Source organism: Lepidochelys olivacea (genome assembly GCF_965140295.1).
Source record: "Lepidochelys olivacea isolate rLepOli2 genome assembly, chromosome: 16".
NCBI lineage: Eukaryota > Metazoa > Chordata > Testudines > Cheloniidae > Lepidochelys > Lepidochelys olivacea.
This window is the reverse complement of record NC_140426.1, coordinates 14644402-14665035: the sequence shown is the minus strand read 5'-3', so window position 1 is coordinate 14665035 and position 20634 is coordinate 14644402. Positions and strand designations below refer to the sequence as shown.

Below are 20634 nucleotides of genomic sequence, written 5' to 3'. Positions count from 1 at the left end.
TTACAAGCATTCCTGTGTCTGTCGCTTTATCTGGCTTTGCTTACATGGGTCTAGATTAAGAGCAGTAACTCTCCAAGTGAACAGAGCAAATGCACTGCACATTCAATGCACTTAACTTCGGCAACGTGTATCCCGTAAATACCTTTTCCTGCCAACAGAGCTTATTAAACCTGATATGCACCTAATAGAAACTCTCTATGGAGATCTTAATGGATTCCTGTGCGGAAAGGAAATTCTCTCTTTCCTTGGGCTGCAGCAGCTCTTGTGAATTTGTTTGAGAGGGTGCAGCAGTGGTGCTGGCAAACCAGAGTAAACCCTGAGCCTTTGAAATGAGAGAAATGTGTGCAGAATGCAGCTGGTGATAACCTTTGTCCTTCAACTAGGCTAGTAGCAACACCCGCCAGCAGCCAGTGTGAGGTCTGTAAACAGCAGGCAGCAGAGATCAAACTTGCTTCAGAGCAGAAAGTAAGGATGATAAAGGACATGTATAAGGTAAATCTCTTCTCTGGGATGGGGTTCGGAAACAATGGAGAGTTGTGGGAAGCTTTTGGTGCTAAAGGGCCATGAATTAAATTAGCTGCAGGTGATACATTGGCCTGGTGCCCTATGCCAGTTGTTGTGAAGAAACAATCATATGTCCTGTTTTTAAATGATTTCTCTCCCCTGTGTGAATTTTTTCAAAAATAGGGAAAATGGAGCTGCAGCTCTTCAATGTGCTCTATGAGCAAGTAGGTAACGGTTCACATACCTGTAATTCAGTTGGTGATGTCCCCCTTAGCGGCTAGGATGGAGCTGTCAGCTGTAATGCTGAACAGTGTTAACAAGTTAGCTCCTGCATCAAGACATGAGCAAGAACAAAATCTGGTTGAACTGCTGAATCCTTTCTCTCCAGAGCAGTGTTGGAATCTTAGAAGATGGCCACTTTAGAGTAATGATTCCTACCCGTTCCCTGCATTTTTTCCACTGAGGCACTTTGGGACAGGGGGACTGTCTTTGTTATGTGTTTGAACAGTGCCTAGCACAGTGGGACCCTGCTCCGTGACGTGGGGGTCCTAGGTGCTACCACGATACAGGCAGTAGATGATAATCCTGAACGGGAACAAATGGCTCCTATACTAAAAACTGGTCTTTGCTACAGTTGTAATCTCTGGCTGAATCTCCACACTTAGCAACAGCCCTGCAAACTGTAGGAGAGAGACTGGCTGAATGTGGTGGAGCTGCCCCTACGCTCGAAGAATTGAGATGGTAATTTAATTTTGTTTTAAATTCGGGGCTGTGCTACTAACTTCACTGCTAAAGCTATAAATGCAGTTAAGAGTTGGGAATGGTGAGCGGGAGGTAGAGCTGGCTGCACCTCCAGCTGTTGGTTAATGGAGGTTTTAATGGAGGTTTTCGTTGCAATGCGCCAACTATGGCGTATCTGGCTTGGGGTGTGTTTAAAGCTTGCTATTAAATTATCGTTTCGGTCCTTGCCAAAATCCTTTTTTAAAAGACCTCCGCATGCGTCTAGTTAAAGGGGATGGAATGACAGCTTGCCCCTGTATTTGCAACATGAGGAGAAAACAGTGCATGAAAAGTGGAGCATCTGCTGTGTATTTTTGTGGGGGTGGGTTAGGCCCCTGAAATACCCTGGCTGTAGTTGGTCGTTTCCTTCAGAGGGGTGTGTTGTGTTTTCATAGGTAGGCACCGCCATAACATTCCATTTTGTAATAAAAACCGCTTTATTGAACTAGCAGGATTGCTTGGACTTTGCGCTGCCCTTCTGTGCCGGCTGACCTTGAAAGCCGCAACGCGCAGAGTGCCCCCTGTGTAGTGGCGGGTTTTCCTTGCCATGTGCCCTGGAAGGCTTTAGATACTAAGCAGCGAATGTGCAAACGTGGTTTTATCCGGGGATGTTCCTCTGTAGACACTATGGGGACATGAGGCCTCTCCAAGGCGGGACCTGACCTCTCTTCTCTAATGCGGCTATTGGGGGGTGGGGGTGGGAGGGCCCTTTGGGGGGAGGGAATTGATCACTGTGTATGAGATCAGCATTATGTCCCCCCCCCACCCCCTTTGCTGTAGGGGACATGGTAGCCCTAATGAGTAAATGGGAGACCGCGTTGCCCTTTAAGAGAATGCGGTGCCCCTCACAATGATGGCGGCCGTCGCCCTGCCCGGGCTCTCTCCCGCCCTGTAGTGCCCCTCACAAAGATGGCGGGGCTCACGCTGCCGCGCCTGCGCGCTGGCGGTGGCTCGCGGGGCGGGCGCACCCCCCAGGGAAGTGGGAGGGGTGGGGAGCTGCGCCCGTCGGTGGCGGCGGCGGCCGCCTGTCAGCGGGAGGCGGGATGGGCTTTCGCGGGCTCCGCGCGCTGCACTGCGCGCTGCGGCTGGTGGCGGCCGGCGGCGCGCGCTGCTTCAGCACCCGGCCGGCCCGCGTGCCCAGGATGGAGTACCAGGTACCGGCGTGGGGCCGGCCCGGTTACATCAGCCGGGACACGTGGGGCCCGGCGGGGGGGCAGGGCAGCGCTGCATGGGGCATGGGCGCGTGTCTTTAGCTGGGGGTGGGGTGGGGGTGGAGGGGAGGCGGGGGTGGGCACGTCGCGGTTTATATACAGGGTTTCTGTGGGGGGGGTTGAGGGCTTTGGGGGGGGCATCTGGCACACGTGGAGGCGGGGTGCTGTGCTGGGGGTCGGTGCTGATTATAAATGGCTGTTGACGCTGTCTGGGGGACTTGGGGGATGCAGAGCAGCCCCTCCGGCCAAAACCTCAGTGGGTGACCCCCGACCCCTCGCCCCTTCTGGTTTTTATTTTCGGGGATGTGCCTCATACTGACATTGCGTAGGGCTCGATGGGCTTAAAATGCATTACAGGGTGACTGGGGTCGGGCTCTCTTCCTCGTAGGTCCTAATAGCCCAGCTTGCGTAATGGTTTCTACTTACAACTCCCTGTCTTCCGTAACTTTCTTCCCATTGATTGAACTCAGGGGAAAGACTCCCTTGATTTCAGTGGGCTTTCAGCAACAGGCACCATACTTCAAACAAAGGTCAGGAAGTACATGGGGGAAAATCATTCAGCCAACTTCGGATTTGTGGGGGAAACCTCTGAATAAATGAAAGGTTTCAGAGTAGCACTCCTGTGAGTCTGTATTTGCAAAAAGAAAAGGAGGACTTGTGGCACCTTAGAGACTAACCCATTTATTTGAGCATAAGTTTTCGTGAGCTACAGCTCAGTTCATCGGATGCATTCCCGATGAAGTGAGCTGTAGCTCACGAAAACTTATGCTCAAATAAATGAGTTAGTCTCTAAGGTGCCACAAGTCCTCCTTTCATTTTTGTGAATAAATGAAATCACCCTTATCCCATCAACTTGGGTTGGATTGTCATGCAAGCATCCACCGTCTTTGTCCAAGGCAGCGCTGAGGTCCACTTGCATACCATCTTCTTTGCTGCAATCCATCCATTGCATCCTCAGCATCTCTTTCCTATCACCCTCTTCTGCTGCTTTCACCAGGTGCCCTTCCTTCATCCTCTGCCTGCATCCAAACCAGTACAGCTGCACTTCCTGCATTTTGTCAAATTAAATGAAATCACTTCTGTACAAATAACAATATCACTTTTTTTTCTCATCACAACAGCTTACATTTGAATCTTAACATCGAAAATGGTTGGCACTGGTTGATTGGACTTCAGTTTGGGGGGGAAAAACTGATTTGTCAACTATCACTTAGTTACATTTGAAAACTGCATCCTGAGAATGCCCTGTAGAAAAGGTCTCTACATCGGAGCGCTCTTCTATGTGAGCTGCAGAGCTGTATGTGCGTGTTCTCTTCAAACGAAGGGGCTTTGAATATATGGAAATCAGGGACTGTTAATAGATGCTGGATGGTCTTAGAGGAGTGAAATGCGTGAAGCACAGCTAAAGCAACATGAAGGTAGCTGAATTGGAATCAGAATGTCCGATGACGCAAACAATCATGTTCCAAAGCACCATTAACGTGGCTGGCTGCACCCGGCTAATGTCTTCGCTCGCTTTTTCTGGCGCTTGCTGTGTTGCTTACTTGTTACCCTTAGAACCAACTTTGACCGGGCAGCTCCATCATGAACATAATGTGGAGGGGTCTTTGTGTCTAATTAAATGATGTTTGGGCAGGAAGTGAGTCAGGATCGCATGGGATTCACAGCCTTAACACCTGGCTGAGTTCTGAGTCGTGTCAGGTTTGGGTGTCCCGATGTCAGTAGTCACCAGTAATAGTGATGAAGGATGGAGGTGGGTTTCGGTCCCTGGGGCAGGGACCGTCTCTGCATTAAGTGTTTGTACTGCACCTAGCACAGCAGGGCCTGGTCTATGACGGGAGTCCCGGGTATCGTGATAGTGCCTAATAATAATCTGCATGAGCTACCGTGTGCCTGGGTCTAGCTGGGAAGTTCTTGGGGTCACCACAGGTCGTGGGCTGGCTTCCAGTCCTGTTTGGAGAAGGGGAGCAGTGCATGATGTGGGGAGAGCAGGAGTTCTGGTGCAGTGTGGGGAAGACCTGATTCCGTCTGGCTCAGCTGAGAGAAGGCAAGAAGCGGACAGGGCGTTTGGTGTCTTTGCTCCCTGGGAGATACACTATCCCACCCAGTATAAATAGCCACATGTATCTGGAGGAGCATGGCTAGTGCTTTTTATAGAGGTGAATTGTGGGGAGTAGATCTGGTTACTGTCCAGCCCCTGCCAGAGCTGCACAGTCTACCCCCAGAGATAATTTAAGAAACCCCAATAAATTGCTACTCTGCACAAGGCATACTGGAACTAAAGCCAACCCTGGGAAATGTATTAATCAGCATTTAAAGAGGCTATTCTGGGCCTTGGAAAACCAGGACCTTAAAACACTCTGACTCAGACAGTGCTGTGATCAAAGCGAGTGAGATTATATAGCCCTTAAATGCTCTGCTCCAGATACTATTGCTGTGGTCCCATGGTTGGGGCACAGGACTGGAAGTCAGGAACCCTGGGTACTGATTCTGCCATGATGAGGCACTATTTGTGCCTCAGTTTCCCTTCTCACACTGACTGTCTTGTCTGTTTAGACTGTAAACTCTTTGGTGCAGAGGGTCTCTCCCATGCATGTTTGGCATGCCTAGCACAATGGGACCCCAGTCTCTGTTGGGCTTTCGAGGCACGACTGCAATACAACTAATGTTAGTAATGGCAATGGGTGAAAATATATTGCCCTTAAAGTGTTCTGGTGTAGACTGTGGGCGGATTGTACTGCCCTTGGACCCACCCAACACACCCTGGGGCTCTGTTACACCAGTGCTCCAGCTTGCGTTCCTGGGGCTCATCTTATGATCGGGGTATGCTCCGTCCCCACTCTCCGTGCCTTGGACATAGTTATCAGAGCTGATTTTGCGCACCTTCCCCCTCTCTTGCCTCCTCTGGCAGCTGCCTGTCATGTTTTCTGAATTACTGCTGAGACGCTTCCTCTGTGGGGATCGCTCATCTGGGGTGTCGCTTGTCCCCTTATTTTTGTGGTCCTTCATCTTGTGTATTTTTAAAGAGTTATCAGTCGTTTCTCTTCCCCTGGCCCCCGAGTCTGGTCTGAGCAGACAGGGCAGGGAGATGCATTGCCAGTCACCTAGCTAGTGGGGAAAACTCTAAAGGCCACTGGATTTCAGTTCCCTCTGCTCTAAGCACTGTACCTGGGACTGTGTAATTGCAGTCCCATAACGATAGCGGGGCAAGACAAGCTAGCTGTGTGCAAGTCCTACTGTTCTGAATGCAGCCCATGCATCCAAGGGCCACTGTGGAGCAGACGGAGCTAGTGGCTGGTTCTGGCCTGGCCACTATGTTTCACCCTCCAGCATGTGAGTAAACAGTGGTGCAGCGTATTGCCTGGAGTGATGCACCCCCTCTGGGCCCTGAGCTCAGCCTTTGTTTGCTCTGGCTGGAAGCGAAAGCTGGGGTTGGCGTGCTCTGATCAGCGCTCACCTGGCAGGGAGAGGAGGGAGATCCTACTGCTCCCCTTTGTCACGCTTCAGCACTGCTCTTGGTGCAGGGCAGACGAGGCTCTTGGCACAGGAGGTGACTGATGAACCCTTCACCTGGGAGGGCCCTGGTGTGGAGATGGGCTGGGTGGGTGGCACTGGGGTTGGAGGTGGCTATCTTCCCACCTGTGATGAGGGCTCTGACGGCGGGGAAGCCTGGTCGGTAAGGTCGCCCTCCCCCAGAAGAGCAAAGGCTGGCAGCTGTGTGTTGGGAGCCAGTGATGGTTGGGAGCAGTGTGGGCTTGAGCTGCCTGGCAGCCCCTGAGCTTAGTATGTAGGTCCAGGGGCTCCTCTGTGGGTGAGCAGGAAACCCCCTTCCAGCACGCACAGGGGGCTGGAGCATTGGCTCTTGGCCACCATCCCCTCCTACGAGCGGAGAGCTGATCTGTGCCTCATCTTGTGAGTCTCATTCCAGGATGCCATCCGGACCCTGAACACCCTCCAGACCAACGCCAGTTACCTGGACCAGGTGAAGCGGGAGAGAGGAGACCCCCAGGTGCAGCTGGAGGCCATGAAAGGCTTCTTGGAGCGAAGTGGGTTAAAGGTGAGAGCTGTCATGTCCCCTTCCCTGGCTGAGCAGAGCCCTCTCAGTGCCGCTCTGTGGCGAGGGATGGCTGGAGGGCGGGGTGGGGGGGATGAGCATCCCAGGCTGTACTGGCCTCTCTGCTCGGTGGGACTGGCTGTGAGCCCTCCCACTATGTTGGCACAGTGCCCGGGCCGGGGGGGGTCTCCCCAGCCCTGACCCCCTTCTCATGGGTTTGTTAACCTCTGTCTTTCAGGTCGAAGACCTGGATCAACTGAACATTATCCACGTAACTGGGACAAAGGGCAAGGTAAGCGGGGGCATTGGGGTGGGGTTGCGTGGGTCACTGCTGGGGGGTGGGGGGTGGAACGGGGCACGTTGGGGTGAGGGGATTCTGTGGGGCGCAGGGCGAGGGGGAAACGATGGGCCAGCACGCAGCAGGATAGGGTGAGAGGGGAAATAACTCGGCTGTGTGATGGGTCATGGGACGCTCAGGGTGCGGGTATTGGAGGTTTAGGACAGCGGCACTGGTACAGTGGGGATGAGGGGAACTCCAGGGGGCTCCCTTTTGTTGGGGGCTGCTGGGGAGGGCTGGCTCCATGGTTAATGCTGCCGACTTCTTCTTCCAGGGCTCGACGTGTGCCTTCACGGAGCGCATCCTCCGCAACTATGGCCTGAAGACTGGCTTCTACAGGTGGGCGCCCCGGTGGCTCCTGGGGGACGGATTCAGGGTGCTGAGTGGCACCCCAGGGAGGGTGGAATGGGGGAGCTGTCCCGGGTGCTGACAGTCTGTTCTCCCATCACCCCAGCTCTCCCCACCTGGTCCAGGTGCGTGAGAGGATCCGCATCGACGGGCAGCCGATCAGCAAGGAGCTCTTCAGCAAGTACTTCTGGCAGGTGTATAACCGGCTGGAGGAGACCAAGGTGTGTGTGGTGGGAGCTCTGGGAGGGGGCTGCTGCTGCCCCGGGTGGGTATAAGCGACTGCTGTCTCCTGGAGCCTGTACAAGGCACTGGAACACCCATTCCTCGGCAGGAGTGTGCCCCGCGACCAGGCCAGTAAGTTCCCATGCTAGGGGAGTCCCCCCTTTTGGTACAGTAGCAGAGTCTATGCTCCTGGGTCCAGAGGGGGCCCAGGCAAAGTCAGACCGCAGCCCCCAGGCTGGCTCCTTGTAGGGATTGGGTGTGGGCGGGTTATCTAGTGCTTACAGCAGAGGACCTTTAGGTGTCCTTGGGAAGTCAGTTTCCCCGCTCTGTGCCTCAGTTCCCCAGCTGCGTGGCGAAGTTGACTCTTCTTGTAAATCTCTCAGATGAGCTGGGCCCTGGACGTGCCGTGTCTCTGCTCCTGCCCTGGGGGCTGGGCCAGAGGCCGGCAGCGCTGGGAGAAGGGTCAGTCCCTTGCTGGTCTTGTGGCAGGAGTGTGCTTGTGGCTGTGGCTTAGCAAAGGGGCTGGGGTAGAGGTGCTGCCCTGCAGTCCCTGAGATAACGGTCTGTCCTGCAGGACCCCGGCCACACCAGCATGCCCGCCTACTTCCGCTTCCTCACCATCATGGCCTTCCACGTCTTCCTGCAGGAGAAGGTATGGCACTCCCTCCCCTCCGGGCGGATGGCTAAGTTCCTGCCAGTACCCCACGGTGCCAAGTGGCTGAAGCCCTGATAGGCTGTAGTGGGAGCTGTGGGTGGTGAGGGTCTGGCCACCGGAGCCCGGGGCCCTGTCACTCCCTGGCCCCAGTCTTACCCAGCCATCTGCTGCTGGGATGGGGCCAGGGGCCTTTGTCTCTCCCACCCTTCCTCTCCCATGTTTTTTTCCTCCTTTCCTGGTTCCGTTCCCACGGATGCCGAGTAGGAGAGTCCTGGGATCTGCACAGCTGTAGTTGCCACCTGGGACCGCCTGTGTGTGTGACTGTTGCCCCCTAGTGGCTGCAGCCCACAGGGTAAAAGCTGTAATACTGCTGAGAGAGAGTGGAGCTTCTCCTCTAGCCTCCAGGCAGAGGCCTGTGCGTGTGTAGCTAAAAGTCCTGGGTTCATGCTCTCTTACGTGCATGTCTTTCTGCTGCAGTCTGGCATGCAGGCAGCTCTCTGGGTAGCTGTGCGTTCCTGGGACATTTCTCTGAGAGTCTGGATCGGAGCCTGTCCCTGCCTCGTGTGTTTGGGCCAGGGTCCCATGTGTCTGAAGGGCTGCTGTGAGTAGAGCATGCCCTGCGTAAGGGTGCTGAGCCCTCTGTACCTGCTCAGGGCTGTGCCATGGGGCTGTTCTGTCTCCTGCGTGTTGGGCACGGATGCCACAGGTGGTCCCTTAGCACGCTCTGGTCTCCCCTCCAGGTGGATCTGGCTGTGGTGGAAGTTGGCATTGGGGGTGCCTACGACTGCACCAACATCATCAGGTAGGAGCAGGCTGGGCCTGGCACTGGGACCAGGTGCCCGCCTCCTTATTGCCTCCAAGTGAAACTCGCATGCGGAAGCCACCAGCTCTCCCCAGAGCAGGGACAGCCTGGGCAGGGGCTGGTGAGTCAATGGTCCTCAACCCAGCTGGGCCCGGTAGGGGAGTTCGGTCAGTTCTTGACCGCTCTGCTGACAAAGGGGCCCAGTCCTGGTGGCTGTGATGGGGACTCCTGGCCAGGGAAGCCATTGACTGTCCTTGAGGTGATAAGAGCTTCCAGCCATGTTGGGCTCGCTGTGAGCCGTAGCCCGGGAGGTGAAAGGCTCTGTGCCGATCCGGTGAGCCAGCCAGTGCCCTGAGTTCTGGGGCCTCCTGGGTGCTGGCTGCAGAGCTGGGGAGAGGAGCCCGTCCTTCAGGAGTCCTGGCACTGGGCTCTCACCTTCTCTCTGTCTACAGGAAGCCGATTGTGTGCGGGGTCTCCTCTCTGGGGATCGACCACACCAGCATCCTGGGGGACACCATTGAGAAGATTGCCTGGCAGAAAGGGGGCATCTTCAAGGTAGAGACCATGGGGCTCTGTGGGGAGAGGGGGTCTCTGACAGCCTTGAGCGGGCTGGTCCTGGTTCAGCAGGACCAATTCTGCCCACATCTGGGAAGTGAAACTCCCCTGGTGCAGGAGGCTGGTCCCAAGCCAGAGGGCACAGGGCAGCCTGGGGGGGTGGGGGCCCATCTGAGGGGCAAGCTCTGAATCTGAGTGAGGGGTCCTAGCTCACCCCTGGGTGTCCAGGTCTGCCCCAGACCAGCAGCCTGTGACTGGAGTCCAGGTGTCTGCATGGGGATGGGGGGGCCTCGGCATTGGGTGGCAGGCTGGATGGCTGCCCGTGACGACATCTGCTTTGCTTTCAGCCTGGTGTGCCGGCGTTCACAGTGCCCCAGCCTGAGCAGCCCCTGGAGGTGCTGAGGGTGCGAGCCAGGGAGAGCTCGGTGAGTTCTTGTTATATACATGCCTCCCCTGCCCCCTCCTGCTGCTGTCCCTGGGTCGGGGAGATGACTCTCCCTGCTGCACCCACGCCCGGTGCAGGGGCTGGGACGTCAGATGGCTCCTGCCCCCGTGGATGGTGCTGGCCAGAGGCCTGGGGTCCCAACCCCCTCTCTCCTCCCCAGGCAGGGTTGGGCTCCTGTGGCCCCTCCTCACTCTGGATCCTTTGCAGGGTGGCCCCGGGCCTGTGATCCCAGGGGTGCCCCCGTTTCTCCTGTGCAGCAGCTGAGTGTGGGTGCTGCTGGTGCCGGCGCCCCTCGGGGTCCATCCCTGGAGAGGCAGGGCCAGGTGGAAACGTGACGACCCATGAATACGAGCCAGGGCCCGGGGGTGGGGTTGCCTCAGTCGCTGCTGCCTGGTCTGTAGCTCTGCAGAACCCATCGGGGGCTCTCGGTCAGCTGGTGGAGCTGCCCCGTGGAGGTGGGTGAGTTGGGCAGGACTCACCCTCTGCCCCCTCTCTCCGTGCAGTGCCCGCTTTATCTGTGCCCTGACTTGGGAGCCTTCGAAGAGGATGATCAGGCACTTCAGCTGGGGCTGGCGGGCGAGCACCAGCGATGCAATGCCACTCTGGCCCTGCAGCTCTCACAGGCCTGGCTGCAGCGGCAGGGGTATCAGGGTAAGGAGCAAGGCCCCGGCACGGGGGAGCTTGTGCGTATGGGAAGAGGGGAGCTTGTTAGGGGGCTGGGGCCGCCCCTCCTTGCGCTGAACGGCACATTCCAGCCCTTGCTTCTAGTTCCTTGGTTGGGGCGTCTCTCCGAGGAGATTCTGGGAAAGTCCTGATTGGGTTGCACTTCAGTGCGTGTGCTCGCAGGGCTCCAGGCGGGCCGCTCTTATGCAGCATGTGACCATCCAGCCTGGTGCTGCTCTTTTCCCAAGTGCCCTGTGTGTGTCGAGGGTGAGGAGCTCTGGCTGGGACTTTATGGGAGACTGGGAGGGAGGGCTCTCTGCACCCAGCAAATACGAGCCAGCAAGTTACCAGCGTGCTGGGGGCTAAGCTAAGGGGAGCCCTGCTGGCGAGGGGTGTAGGATACTTGGGATAGTTTTTATTTTATTTAAATTATAAGTTTTTCTTTTTAAAAATAAACCTGTTTAAAATGAAATGTGAATTTAATACAAAATATGTTAAGGTCTTTAAACCCTTTAAAAACATTTCAATTCAAAATCAGTGTAGAAGAGCCTCTATAAAGATTTAGAGTTCAAGGCTGCTTTTCTATGCAAAGAAAGAACCAGGGGAAAAACATCTAACTTTGGAGGACAAGTGTTATCAATGTGATAGGTTGCGTAATGTGTTAAGGGCTGGATCCTGTGGGGGGGCCCAGGGGCTATGCTGCTGGGTGCATGAGACTGGCAAAGTCATCACAGGTATTGGGACCCAGCCTCTGAGTTCAGGAGACCCCATCGTGTAGCTCATCAGGACCTCCAGTGACCCCCCTGGAAGGTCTCAGGCCCCTATTTTATAGCGTCTCCTGACCTGAGCTCTGATTGGCTCAGTTTTCAAATTATGAGTATTTAGGACTCCACCCACCCTGGAAACACTCTCTACCTCACGAAAAAACACTGCAATTTGTGTATCCAAATCATCAAAGGTGGTTTTGTTTAAAACTAAATGTGATGTGCTGTTTTGTGTGTAGTGCAATTCCAGGTACTGTCCTAATGCAGCTTGACACAAATCATGAGCAAAGTGCTAATTATCTAGTATAGAAGCAATGCAGCAGACACCATTTTCTAACATACTAAAAATATGCAATTAACAAGAATCTGAAGCTACATAATTGCTTAAGTAAATGTGTATAGTTAGCGTATACTCTCCTGGGGAGCAAAAAGAGCTACCGCATGTAATGTGAAAGTTCCTTGATGCTTGTATCAACCCACGAGGATGCACCTGTCTCTAGAAAAGAACCGAAGTGCAAATGGAACCCTTGATGAAAATCCACGATTTGAACTGAGGTTTTCCACTCGGTGATTTCAGTCACCTTGATTTAAATCAATCCACCCTCGTTTCTATGGAATATACCCCCGGGGTGGCTCTACCAGGCTGACTGGAGTCCAATCGTGTGTGAGGAGAGGGGGCTACAGGCGGCCATGTGGGGCTGTTAGAATGGTGATTCAGCCCGCCTTCCATCTTTCAGGTACTGGGGAGCTGAAGGACTTGCAGCCAAGTGCTGAGCTGCTAGGCAAGAGACCCGTGCCCCTGGCACCTGCCTTCAGGCCCAGCGGCTCCATGGTGCAGGGTAAGGACGTGGGTGTCGTCCCCTCCACCCCCCCACTGCTGCTCCGGTGCCCCCTGCGTGTCCTGGGCATTTCCTGGGTGCTCTGTTGTGGGTCCCTGGCTAGTGCCTGCCCTTGGCTTTGGCTAACTGGGATCAGGCCGGAGCTGCCGCTCGTTGGAGATAACGAAGCGCTGTGGGCCGTAACCGCCAAGGCCCCGGACTCTGCCCCCAGCCCACCCCGGGCATTGACATTTTGAACTTGCTGCCCTTTAGCTCTTCCTGTTCCTCAGTTTTAACCCTTAGGAGCTTGTTGCTTCCTGGGCTGCCAGCAAGTGCTGAGGGCGATTGTACATCACCAGCCTCCAGCACCAACCCGACCTCCCCCTGCCTCCCGTGCTGGGTATTTCCCAGCCTGTTTGTTGGCTAAGGGTCATTGTCTCTCCGCCACCTGGCCTGGGAGGCTGCCTGCTGCTCTGCCCCTTGCTGCAGAGTGAGGGGCCTTCTCTCTGCTCCGCTATTACCCCCCGTACTGTGCCCCATTGTGGGGTCCCTGGGCAGTGCAAAGCAGTCACTAGCTGGGCATATTACAGTAGCCTCAATATATAATGGGTTTATCCATGCAACCAAAAGCAGAGCAGGGCTGTTACCCCTGTTTTACCGACGGGGCACAGGGAGACCAAGTGACTGGCCCAAAGACACAGGGGTTTGTGGCAGAGCAGGGAATTGAGATCAGGTCTCCCAAGTCCCAGGCTGGCCCCTCACCACTGCACCATCCTACCTCCCCGGGAGCATTGGGCCGGCCCACACCATGACCCTAGCCGCTGGTCTGAGGGCAGGAGCCCAGGAGGGTTGGGCTGGGTGGGGTCTCTGCAATCAGTACCTGCCCCATTGGGAGTAAGCACACTATGAGGTGGGCAGGCCATGGGCGTAACGAGTCACTGTCGGGCTCCTTGCCTCCGCGGCACAGGGCCGGTGCCCCCACAGCCAGCACTAGAATGGGTGAGGCTGGCTGCCGTGGCCGCCTTGGGGGGTTAGGGAGCAGGCTGGGCTGGCACAGTGCAGGGCTTGGGGGAGCTTGGTACCAGAATAAGGGGAAGGGGGGATCTGTTGGTGGTGTTGGGGTCTCCCCAGTGAAATGCCCCTGGAAGGTTTTATGGCAGGAATGGCTCTGGGTGGGATGAACATACCTATGCACAGGCCCCAGAGTGGATGGGTCACAGTGCTGTCAGCAGGGCCCCATGCCAGTCCCCAGCCTTCTAACAAGCCAGGCCTGCTTTATGACACCAGCGCCCCCCGGTCTCTGATCCCTTTGTCCCCACTCCCCTCGTGCTGCCATAACTTAGCTGGGTCGGGCCTGCCAGGGAGCTGGTAACTTGGCTTGAACAACGGGGGCGGTTGTGCGGGGTTGTGGCTCGTGTAGGGGGCTGCGAGTCCCTGCTGCGTGGGCCTGGCCCCTCATAGCCCCCTCTCCCCTCCCAGGTTTACGGGACACGGAGTGGCTGGGCCGCACCCAGGTGCTGCAGCACGGGCCGGTGACGTGGTACGTCGACGGGGCGCACACTACCAGCAGCGTGCAGGCCTGCGTGCGCTGGTTCCGCCAGGCAGCCCTCAACGAGGAGAAGCCTGTGGAGTAAGGAGGCACTGGGATGGGGAGGGGAATCCGTCGCTCTGCTGTCACAGACTTTGCCTGAGCCCCACCTAGGGCGGCTGGAGGGAGCAGGCTTATGTGGGGATTTCCCAGTGAAGTGCCTGTTGGGTTGAGAATGAGGCTCCTGTGGCCCATTGCGGTGGAGAGCCTGCCCATCAGCCATGCCAAGGGTGCGAGCAGCACCTGCCTTTCCCTGCTGGAGGGGGGCGGGCCCCAGCCCAGCAGGGTATGTTTGGAGGTGGTAGGCCGGGAAGGGGAGGAGGGCTGAGGTTTGTCTCAGCAACCTGCATGGTCCCAGGACACCAGGGCAGATGGGGAAGGGACCCTGGTGGGACAGGCCTTGGGTTGGGGTTCCTGGACTTCCTGGGCCTTGTGAGGTGGCAGCTGCTAGCACAGCCAGCTCCGAAGTGGGGCTGGGAGCAAGAGCCCCCAAGCTGACCAGGCTGGTCCCTTCTCATCTGCAGTGGCTCCGAGGTCCGGGTGCTTCTCTTCAACGCCACGGGGGACCGGGACACAGCTGCTTTGCTCAAGTTGCTGCTGGTGAGACTGTCGGTGCCTTGGGTCCCTGCCTGATACAAGCTGGTGGGTGGGGGGCTGGTGCCGGGCAGGTGGGTTGGTAAGGGCAGAAAATGGGCTGGCAGCAGATGGGCCTCCTGGCCCATGTGGGGGGAGCAGATCAAATGGATTTGAATTGAGGGAGGGTGGTTACAGATGGTGCATGCGGGTATCTGAGGCTGCCAGCATCCAGCTCAGGCTGGGGGCCTGGACTCCTGGGTTCTGTTCCCAGCTCTGCCCCAGCCCTTGGCTAAGTCGTTTCCCTCTGTTCCTCGTTCTCCCCTTTTGTGCCATGGGGTAATGCTGGCCTCGGGCAGGAGCTGGCAGATGGATCTGACGTGCCAGGTGGATTCAGAGCCGTGGGGCCTGGCCCAGGTGGGGCCCGTAGTGGTGTCTGACCTGCACCTGCCTGGTTGTTCAGGGCCTGCTTTGACACATCCCACAGGGTGCCACCAGGTGGTGCTAGTGGCCCGCTCTTGTCCCCCAGCCATGCCCCTTAGAGTCCAGTCCACCTCTGTCTCCTGTAACAGCCCGGACTCTAGGGGTCTTCCAGCCTCCCTGCGCAGTGGCCGGGAGCGATCCCGGGATAGAGTCTTGGGGTCTGGATTTGCCCCCGTTAGTGGCAGAAGTGAAAATAGAAGGGGAAGGGACAGTTTCCAGTGACTGCCTGATTGGCTGCTTTGCCCAGTAGCCTCTGCAGGAATAGAACCCAGGCGTCCTGGCCACCCTCTAGACCAGATGCACCCCTGTTGGTTTGTAATGGTTCCAGCAGGAATAATGACGGATGCTGAGCCAGTAGCCAAGGTCCTTCCTGTAAGGAGCTGAATCCCCTGCTCATCCTCCTCCCCTCCATCCACCCCAATGTGGGCCGCCCAAGGCTGCAGCACCAACCCCCTATGCTGGCATGCCCATTGTGCTGATGCTGTGTCTCTTGTGCCCCAGCCTTGCCAGTTTGACTACGCCGTCTTCTGCCCCAACTTCACAGAGGTGTCTGCGGTGGGGAACGCAGGTCAGTACCCAGGGACGGGAGCTCCACTGGGAGTCTGCTCATGAACTTGCCCTAGAGCAGGCATGCCCTGACTGGCTTGGATTCTGCCCTGCCCGTCCTGTTGGGGGATGTCTGTGCCGGGAATATTCCTGCCCCAGGGGCACGGGTTGGCTCAATGGTGGGGGTGGGAGCAAGTTGCCCCTGGAAACCTCCTCGCTGGAATTTTCTGCAGGGGCTCGGGATTTCTTGCAGAGTCTTGGGCCCTGTCTGCAGCGCTGGTCAGATAGCTTTGATCAGGGTTCTTGGGGAGACACGTGCTGCTTCCGCAGGCTGTGGGGCTTGGCGGGCTCCCCCATGTACCAGCGTGTTGGGCTGGGCCAGCCCACCTGCCAATCTCACAGCCCCACAAAGCCAGGGCTGGCTCCACAGCACTGCTCTGTCGGAACCATGCCAGGAGTCCCGTCTTGTCTGTGACCCTCCTGCTCTGCAGGGTTGGATTTGCCGGCTGGTGGGGTGCAGTGGCCTGGTGTCCCCCCGGGGCCTGGCTGTCTGGAGGCAGAGAGGCCATTAAAACAGGCAGGGTGGGAGTGTCCCAAGGCTGCTCTGATGCCAGCTCATTCTTCTCCCCTTTGCAGACCAACAGAACTTCAACGTCACCTTGGAGAACATGCTGACCCGCTGCCTGGAGAACCAGAAGAAGTGGAACCAGCTGATGGAGGAGAAGGTGGGGCAGGACCTCTGGCTGTCTCCCCGCATGCAGGTGGAGGGCGTGGGCAGCCTGCTGAAGCCAGACCCCTTGCGCAGCCCCCTGCTCTTCGTGCCCTCCTCCGAGCGTGCTCTCAACTCCAACTCGCTGGTGTTCCCCTGCATCTCTCACGCCCTGCAGTGGATCACCCAGGGCAGGGACCCGCACTTCCAGGCGCCCGCCACCAAGGGGCTCCACCTGCACCCCGTGGCAGGCAGCGGGGCCGTCTTGCTCAAGGAAGCGGCCGCCATCCGTGTGCTGGTCACGGGAAGCCTGCACCTGGTGGGCGGAGTCTTGAAGCTGCTCGACCAATCGCTCTCGCAGTAGCGGGCGCCCGTGGGGGGGGGGCCTCCGTGCTGCTTTTTGAGGTTTACTTGAAACGGCTCAGGGGCTGGGCACCGCTCGTGCTGCTGGGGTTCTTGTGCTGAGCCCTTTGCAGCAGCTGGACCTACCCCCTAGGACTGGGAGTGGGGCAGCCAGGGTCCACGTCCTGGCACCGGGATCTTGTGCGGAGCCCCTCGCGGCGGTGACACCCGCACCCTGGCACCAGGACTCACACATTCAACCTCACCCCCACCTCGCCGGAGCAGGATCCGCTCGTTAGTGCCAGGATTTGGTCACTGCACTCATGCTGGTGTCCCTGTTGCCTGGGCTGGGGAGCCTGGGGTGAGACCCCAGCAGCTGATCTCTGCCCGCAGGGACTGGCTGCACCATACGTTTACTTGATGTTCCGTGGCGCTGTCCTTCCTGGAAGCTCACCGTCCCTGGCCTAGCCAAGCAGACAGGTGGGGAGCTCTTACGTGGGCCGGAGTGGAATTCCTGGTTTCTGCCCTTCTGCTGCCTTCTCCCTACCCAAGCCTCTGGGCCCCACGGGGGGCTGAGGAGGGCAGTGTTCGTCTGCCAGGGTGAGGCTTTCCCCTGCCAGGCATTCAGAGGGAGGCGTGCGCATCGGGCAGACCCAAGCTGAGCATCAGCCTCCCTTGGCTGGTGCGTTGACTTCCCTGGGAGCTGCCCCAGCCACCCCGCAGAACGAGAGTCTCTTCCCCCACCGCCCTGGTGCCTTTGTCTCTGCCCTGGTGTCTGTTCGGTTGAGCCGCACAACCCGAGCGGTGTGCGATCCAGGGATGGGTTTGAGTCTCGCTGCTTCAGACTGTTCTGGCTCCTCTGGGACTGGGCTTGCCCTGGGTGAATGCAGCCAGGTCCTGCCACCTGTGTGTAGAATCAGCTCCGGAAGCTCTGGCTGGGTGCTCGTCAGAGGCCGTTAGTGCTGAGGTGTGTCTGGATTGGGATCCGGTTGGAACTGCCTGTGATCGAAGGCCAGGAGTGCGGTGGGAGCTGTGGGCCAGGCACAGGGCTCCAAGTCGTGCTCACTCCCACCCATTGGTGCTGCCGGGCATGTTCACACAGCCCGTGGGGTGAGATCCATGCACTGTAGTGCCAAGGAGTCTCTCACAGTGGTCTTGGTGCCCCATTATGTGAGCTTCTCCCAGGCCAACAATGGGGCAATGGGGTCCATGTGCACTAGTTCCAGTGTTGTGTAGGCAGGTCATCCCTGAGTGCAGAGGGGCCTAGTGCAGGATTTGTCCCTGTCTTTCCCTCCTGTCTCCTCCCGGTGCAGAGATCTGTGCACTGGGGCTGAGACTCCTGCCTCTCTCCAGTGCTGGGCAGCAGGATGTGAGGGCTCTCTGCATGCCATTTGCAAAGTGGGTGATCCCCCCCCCAGACTCGGGTGGGTCAGGCGGCAGGCTGGGCTCGCTCTCTGCTGGACGGTAACTATGAATGACTGGTGGGCAGGGCATGTGGGTCTGGGGGTCGGGAAGCCCTAGTAGCTGAGGAGCCGGGCTGCTTTCTGGACCTTATGCAGTTCTCTTATTTGTGCTGGTGGCTGGCCTGCTACCCGGGTCGCTTTAGGATGACAACTTCACCGCCCAGCAGTGTCCAGGCAAACGGGTGCTGGGAATCGGCCTGATCTCTCAGGGACCCTCGTTGAGCAGGGACTTCAGGAAGCATCTGTCTGCAGGAGCAGAGTCCCTCTGGCGCAAGAGTTGTGGAAACTGGCTCCAAGCCCCAAGGCCACGAGCCGCCTGGTGTCGTCACAGCTCAGCCAGCGTCTCTTGCTGCCCTCTGGGGGCGTGCTCCATGCAGAAACCCGCTGAAAGCTGCACCAGGCCAGGCAGTGAGCTAGCTGTCCCTGCTCGAAGAAACAGCCAGGCTGGGGCAAGCATGTTACCGGAGATCGGTCCTTGAAAGCCACTTGTGAGCAGGGCGGCCTTTGGGGTGGGGGGAGCGAGATGCTCTTGCGAAGGTCTTGGTTGCACTGGGTGCACTACATGGCCTGTCTGTGCTCACTGGAGTGCCCAGATGCATGGCACGGTCAGTATGTGCCAGGCTCTGCTGACACGAGTACCCAGCTGTGCCAGCCCAGCCATGACCTGATTCAGTGACTAATAGCCACCTGTCTGCTGTATCCCTGTATTCAGATTTGTTGCCCCAGTGCGAGGGCATTGGCTGGACCCACTCCGGACATCGGCCAGGCTGTGGGCTTGGGCTTTGAACCCCATCCTCAAACGCATGCAGTGCCGGGGTGCTTGGGCAGACAGTGTGAGGTCTGGGCCATCTAGCCCCTGAGCATGGATCTGTGGAGCTGTGTTTGATCACAGCAAGTCCAGCCTGGTGCTGCTGGGCAGCTGAGCGTGTCTCCCCCTTCTGCAGGCTCCTGCCTGGCTGGTCCCTGTGCTGAGTGGGGCGGCTAATGGGGCCGGTGCGTGCCGAGGGTCGGTACCAGCCCTGTTATGGCTGATCGTACGTTGGGGCGTGTGCACACACTGAGCATATGGGGCTATTCGCTGCCGCGGGGCCTGTGCAAAATCCTGCTACTGGTCTCTAGGAACGCCGTGGGTTGCTGGGGGGACTAGGTGGCCCAGTGCATTGTGGCCCGGTCCTAGCCGTGTGTGTCTCCGCCTGAGGGCTGGGGAGCTCTGAACGATGCTGTGCCAGATCAGTGCCATTCCCAGCATGGGCGGCTCCAGTAAGGGGGCACTGCCAGGCTGCACCAGGCCCTGGGGCTTGTCACGCGGAAGGAAACCCCTCCCTGGCCTTGCAATGCACTGCCCTACCTGCTCCCCTTGCTGGCTGTGCCATGCAGCCGCCTCACTAGCTATTCCCAGTGCGCTGCTGCACGGACCCTGCTGGGTGCTCTGCTGTATTCGCCCTGGGAGACGGGCCCAGCCCTTCGCACGCTGGCAAGTGTCTCTCCTCCCCTCCTCCTTTACTGCCACAGTGCCTTCCTGAGTACGCTGACGGCAGCCTGGGGCCTGACCCAGCCGTGTCTCGGGGCGTGTGTCTGATGCCCTAACCCCTCCCCAGTGGGGGGGGGGCAGGAGGGTTCAGGGGTTGACCTGGGTAAATCTCAAACTGCGAAAAGCTTGGGGCCCAGCATGTCCCCCTCTCAGCAAACCCAGCCCATGGCCTCTGGCCCAGCCACTCCACGTGCGGGTCTGGGTGACGGAATAATGCTGCCTGATCCACGGACCTCCTTGCGGAACCTCCCGTGCACCAGACTAGTGACCCACGCGGCCTGCTGCAGCCTGCCCCTCTCCCAGGGGCTGGGTTACTACACTGGCCCTGGCAGCGGAGATGGGGGGAGAAGCCGGCTGGGCCCCTCTGCACTGCCACAGAGCTGTGCTTTGGCATGCTGGTGCCTGCAGGTCCTGCTGTGATACAGAGGATGGTTGGAGCCAGGCCGCTGGCTCCGGAGTGTCGCCTGTCCCTTAGTAAGGGGCCATGCATAAGCCATGAGCGAAGCAGCTGGTCTCCCCAGGTGGGAGATGGGGCCGAGCTGCCTACGTTTGCCTTGGCTGGAATATCTGCTAGCTGGTTAGTGTTCCCCTATGTTGTCCTAACCAGGGATGGGTCGCGCCCCCCCTCCTTTAAAGATCTTTGCAGAACTAGCCTGAAGGGAGCTGGGGGGGGGGGGGGTGTCTGCACAGCCGTGGGAGGTGTAACTGCAGCGTGGGTAGACGGACCTGTGCTACTTTTGATCCAGCTAACACAAATACCAATAGCAAGGAGGCTGCGGCAGCATGGGCTAGCCACTCAAGTGAGTCCCTAGGCTCCTGGGCAGGCTTGTGCAGGTCATGCTGCTCTCGCTAGCCAGCTCCGTGTTGGGGTCTACACCAGCTGCCATCACACCTCCAATTGCAGCCTGGACATTCTGGGTTCAAGCATGAAGGAAGGTTGGAAGTTGCTCCCCGTGTCCAGCCTCAGATGATGTTGAAAGGCTGAATGGTACTGAGTCTCCAATAATTTAACGAGCAATAGGGTTTTTATTAAATCTTCTGCAACTTAAAAAAGAGTATTGATTCAATTTCCAGATTGCTTCCTGGGAGATTAGGGTTTGAAAGTGAAGCCATGGTGCTGCTGTTACATGAGAGCCTGCTCCATTGATCTGTTGATGGAAATAAATGTCCTGCTCATCGTGGCGTTGTACAGTGTCATCTCCTTCCTGGGCGCGTAGGGCGCCTGGCGGGGATGAGGCTGG

At 57.7% G+C, this 20634-nt stretch overlaps 1 protein-coding gene across 5 annotated transcripts; it reads left to right on the top strand.

Annotated features, from left to right (window-relative positions):
- The first annotated feature begins 359 nt into the window (after positions 1-359).
- FPGS (folylpolyglutamate synthase) lies at positions 360-20571 on the top strand. 5 transcript variants are annotated; one of them, XM_084649937.1, is made up of 16 exons: positions 384-492; positions 1139-1245; positions 6424-6552; positions 6788-6841; positions 7161-7225; positions 7341-7455; positions 8031-8108; positions 8852-8913; positions 9366-9468; positions 9816-9893; positions 10417-10564; positions 12078-12179; positions 13638-13788; positions 14271-14346; positions 15304-15370; positions 15985-20571. In XM_084649937.1, the coding sequence occupies exons 2-16, from the start codon at positions 1207-1209 to the stop codon at positions 16419-16421; spliced, it is 1704 nt and encodes a 567-aa protein (XP_084506063.1). In that variant the 5' UTR covers positions 384-492; positions 1139-1206; the 3' UTR covers positions 16422-20571. The 5 variants fall into 5 exon arrangements, with proteins under 5 accessions (XP_084506065.1, XP_084506063.1, XP_084506064.1 ...); XM_084649938.1 differs by having other exon boundaries at positions 400-492; positions 1170-1245; XM_084649939.1 differs by lacking the exon at positions 1139-1245 and having other exon boundaries at positions 360-492.
- Positions 20572-20634: the final 63 nt, after the last annotated feature.

What these genes read in the sequence shown, in the direction of transcription:
- FPGS (XM_084649936.1), top strand. Translation starts at nt 2,328, where the DNA reads ATGGGCTTTCGCGGGCTCCGCGCGCTGCACTGCGCGCTGCGGCTGGTG. An exon ending in TGCCCAGGATGGAGTACCAG is followed by an intron (nt 2,439 to 6,423) that starts GTACCGGCGTGG and finishes GTCTCATTCCAG; the next exon opens with GATGCCATCCGGACCCTGAA. An exon ending in GACTGCACCAACATCATCAG is followed by an intron (nt 8,914 to 9,365) that starts GTAGGAGCAGGC and finishes CTCTGTCTACAG; the next exon opens with GAAGCCGATTGTGTGCGGGG.